Source organism: Centruroides sculpturatus, unplaced genomic scaffold (genome assembly GCF_000671375.1).
Source record: "Centruroides sculpturatus isolate CEXI.00-Female unplaced genomic scaffold, Cexi_2.0 scaffold413, whole genome shotgun sequence".
NCBI lineage: Eukaryota > Metazoa > Arthropoda > Arachnida > Scorpiones > Buthidae > Centruroides > Centruroides sculpturatus.
This window is the reverse complement of record NW_019384661.1, coordinates 513,796-518,486: the sequence shown is the minus strand read 5'-3', so window position 1 is coordinate 518,486 and position 4,691 is coordinate 513,796. Positions and strand designations below refer to the sequence as shown.

Here is a 4,691-nt window from a genome sequence, read left to right as displayed (position 1 = left end):
ATATTTACAAAGCTTCATTAAATGGATATATGAAAGAAATTTAAATGAGATAAGATGTTTATTTATTATAGTTTTTAATATTAAATAACTATTTTTTTAAAAATATTTAAACAAAGAGAAAATTCGAAAAAAAAAATTTAATAATTATTTAATACTTTATGATATTTAATTATAAAATGTTAAATTATTTAACATTTTATAATTAAATATTATCGATTTAACAAAACCATCGATAAATAAGTAAGCATTAAGTAAATGTTTTGTAGTTATTTATCTCTTTTTACTAAATAAAAATATATCATTCTAATGGATACAATATTTTTTTTTTTAAGAAAAAAAAGAAGGTAAAGAACTTTTCATCATTAAATGTAATAACTCTGGAATTGTTGTACAAAAACTATTTCTGTTTACTGATGTTTTGTCTCTTAAGCCCTTTCCAATGTTTTGTTTTCTACATGTTCTTTCTTTCATTGAACTGTCTACACTAATCGATAACTTAGAAATGACACCATTTCTTTACCAACAAGGGACAAGAAACAATCATCATTACCTTTCTAACACAAATAAAATGTATTTTTTTTTTTTACACATAAAATAAATTATATATTGTATAAAAATATATAAAATAAGTTTCTAGAGAATGCATTATCTTCATTAATTTAGTTCATTATAGAGAAAGCCTAAAGGATTAATCGAATTGACTCCTTTAATGGAGCTATCGAACGGTTCCTTTATCATCGCATTAAAACTAGAGATAAAGGTTAATTTTGATTGATCTATTAAATACCTTATGGACTTAATCGCTTCTAAGAATTAGTTATGAAATAATTAGTTAATAAAACACTCGATAATTTTATATTTAAAATATACATTTTTATAGTTATTTCTAATTTATACAAACATTTATTAAACGTATACCTATGTACAGTATAAGTTGGGATATTTACCTCTATCATTGTATTTGTATTTATATATATATATATATATATAATATATAGGCATATAAAATAAGAATGTATAGACAAACAGAGAGGAAATCATGCAAACTGAAGAGCTCGTAAAGCTCGTGACAGGCAGATGTGGAGTATGATCAGAGAGTTTCATCCAGCAGTGGACTGATAATGGTTGAATATGATGATGATGATGATGATGATGATTTATACCCTTTATAGACAAATAATATAGGAATAATATTTGTATACGAGTATTTATTTCTACACAGATAGAAAGGAGCATATATATATATATATGTACACATACTCTTTTCAACTGAGTTAAAATATATCACGAAGCATCAAAACTATATATTGTTTAGGTGAATAAATAAGATTTTTTCATTTATTTATAATATTTAAATGAAGAATTACGTGTAAAAATCGATAGAAATTCACAGCAGAGTAATTATAAATACACTCGAATTTAAATTACAGCAATGCTAATTTCAGAAATTATTGTCAGATTATGGCTATTAAAAGTATATATAAAGAAAGAAAGAATTTTCCAATTTTGCAAAATATACTTTATTTAAATCGGCTTACTTAACAGATAAGTTTCAAGAAAATTTCTAAAACTGAGTAATTTATCATAATTATAATGCAAATTTGTAACTCGAATATAACTTACAAGGTTATTAAATTAAATAGGAAAACAGAAGATTAATTATTAACTGATTAGCACAGGAAATCGAAACTCGACTTTCGTTCATGTTACTGTAAATGGATATAATCAACTCGTTTTATACACTATACTAAACTATGATGTGCTATAAACATGAATTTTTTATATAGAATCAATAATGTAACCTACCTTTAGAAAAAAAAAAAAAAATTAAGTTGCAGAGTCAGAATCTGTTTTCAGAAAATGTAAGTGTGTTTGATCCAAAAACAAATTTCCACTTTGGAAAAAAAGGGGGAAAAAATTGAAAAGTTTATAACAAACTTTGAGTTTGTTATTTGAAAAAGTGAATTTAGAAAATCAAAAAAATATGACCTATATTTTTCTTAAAATTTACTCTTATATTTTCTACTTNCTGGATTACTTTCAAGATAAAAAAAAAATTGATTAAACAAAATCGAAGATAAGAACTGCAACAAACTAAAATTGCACTAACCAAAAAAAAAAAAGAATAAAAATTTATTATCGGCAATACAAAGATATAAGAAGAGTTTATTTTGATTCAAAGATTATTCCAAAATTGTCTTTTTTTATTATTATTTTTTTATTTAGAGGATTTAGGAAAAAAAACAACCCATTGGAAAAGATCCATATCTCATTTTGACATCACTATCCTGTCAAATTCTTTTCAAAAAACTTCTCTGAATATCCAATCTCACGTCTTCTTCAATGAGATATTCTAGTTTTCGTTCGACACATTTGCAAAAAAAAAAGAGAAGAAAATTTATAAAACAGAGTCGAAATACTCTAGTAGAAGAAACTATAGGTTCTAGACAAAGAAAAGAAGAAAGGAGCAGTATAAATGTGGAAATTCTTTCTTCAGAAGTTATATGAAGCAATTGGTTGTGGCAAGGAAAAGTGATTTCACAGGAGGGTAAGAAATGTTGGAAGCGATTCTAGTAAAATCACCAAAAATGACAGAAAAACCGTAACAGGTTTATATTGAAAGTGAAAACTTAGTCAGAAGATCTTCAGTAGAAAAAGATAGAAAAATATATATATAAAAGAACTTACCTCGCATCTAGTTCTGTTCACGTTATTCAAATCCAACCGGAATACTTTATCCCTGAATATAAAAATCGAAAAATATATTTAAAGATTTAATTAATTTTGTTTAATTAATTAAAAGAATTTTTATAACAAATTCATTAAGTTAAACATTATTCAATTTCACAGTTTTATAAATATAGGCCTATACTGTATATACATTTAAAAAAAAANTACTTTTTTGTTTTTTTTTCTTTTAAATACAGTAGTAGAATTTAATTAATAGATCATTTCATATTAGTAAATTAAAAAAAGTTTATGTATAGAGTTACAAATGACCTATTTATTTTATTTTTTTACAACTTTTACTTCTATTTATAATAGTTTCTTGTATAGAAATTACTACAGATATATTCGAGGAGAATTCTTGCAAAAATTATACAGATATCATATATTATATATTTGTAATTCAATAAGGAATTATATATATATATATATATATGGCCTATCTGTAGGATGTTAAGAGTAAGCAACATTTTGGAATTTAAAGAACAGTCGACATGGGAAAAGCCAAAGTTCTCCAACAACATTCGATCCATCATATTTCAATATTTCAGTTTTGTTTGCAGAATGCAAAATTGCACCTGCAAAAAAAAGGAAAAAACAAAAAAAAGCTTGCAAACTGCACACAAAATCCGAAATATTGGAAATTTAGAATTGAAGATTCGACGATTTAAAATAAATGGTAGCAAAAATACGGTTCATTATCATCTTAAAAAAAATGTTATTTATAATTTTATCACAATTCTAAATGTTTATAATTATATTAAATAATGAAAATATACTTGTTTTATTTTTTTAAAAATATATAATGCATTCGTGCAAATAAAATGAACAAATTGATGAATAAAAGATGAAATTCAGATTTAGATAAATGTGAATAGAAAGCTAAAAAATTTTTTTAAATTACAGGAAAAAAAATATAGGAAAAAAATAGTAATAAAAAGCATTCAATTTCGTTCAAAACTTGTGTAATAGAGGTATAGAAAAGTAAGTAAAGAATATGCTAAACAGAAAAGTATTTATGTTATTTGAAAGCATTTGAAGTCAATGCTTAAATTTAATGGAATAGCTGGGATGATACTTGTACAGAATACAACAACTCCGATTGAAATTGTAGTACGTAATTAAAGTTAGAAAACTGTAGAAGTATCATGGCAATAATGATCATAAAGAGAGGAATGAATCTTATTTCCATACCTTTCTAACACAAATAAAATGTATTTTTTTTTTTTACACATAAAATAAATTATATATTGTATAAAAATATATAAAATAAGTTTCTAGAGAATGCATTATCTTCATTAATTTAGTTCATTATAGAGAAAGCCTAAAGGATTAATCGAATTGACTCCTTTAATGGAGCTATCGAACGGTTCCTTTATCATCGCATTAAAACTAGAGATAAAGGTTAATTTTGATTGATCTATTAAATACCTTATGGACTTAATCGCTTCTAAGAATTAGTTATGAAATAATTAGTTAATCTACATACGTTAATTCTAGAATCACGTCATAAAATTTTCATTATAATTCGATTAATTACTACACATTTTTATACATTAAAGTACTTCGAATGCATTTACCATATTTTTCTTATAATCCTTTCTGCAAACCATTAGCATAATTAATTTAATGATTTTATTTAAAAATAAATATAACATTTTACGATAAATTTTACAACTTTCGAACTTTTATTTTACTTCATTTTACACGAAAAACAACCAGATTCTTTTAAAGAAAGTAAAAATGAATAAATGTTTAGAGGAGGAAAAAATAATAATACAAGTCGACCCCCCTATAACACTGTTGATTATTCCGTTTTATATGAATTCCATGTTGTACGAATCACTTAGATTTAACAAATACGTGAGCAGTTCACAGCCTGGCACACGTATTTGTAAAATCTAAGTGACTCGTACAACATGAAATTCATATAAAACGGAATAATCAACAGTGTTATAGGGGGG

The 4,691-nt window shown here is 24.2% G+C and overlaps 1 protein-coding gene across 3 annotated transcripts in view; it reads right to left on the bottom strand.

Moving 5' to 3' along the window:
- The window catches only part of LOC111626557 (semaphorin-2A-like), a 257,482-nt gene that overhangs the window by 101,847 nt on the left and 150,944 nt on the right, over positions 1 to 4,691 (bottom strand). For all 3 annotated transcript variants that reach the window (XM_023369968.1, XM_023369970.1, XM_023369971.1), the window contains one exon: positions 2,689 to 2,740. In XM_023369968.1, the coding sequence (XP_023225736.1) occupies positions 2,689 to 2,740 (52 nt within the window). The remainder of the gene's footprint in view (positions 1 to 2,688; positions 2,741 to 4,691) is intronic.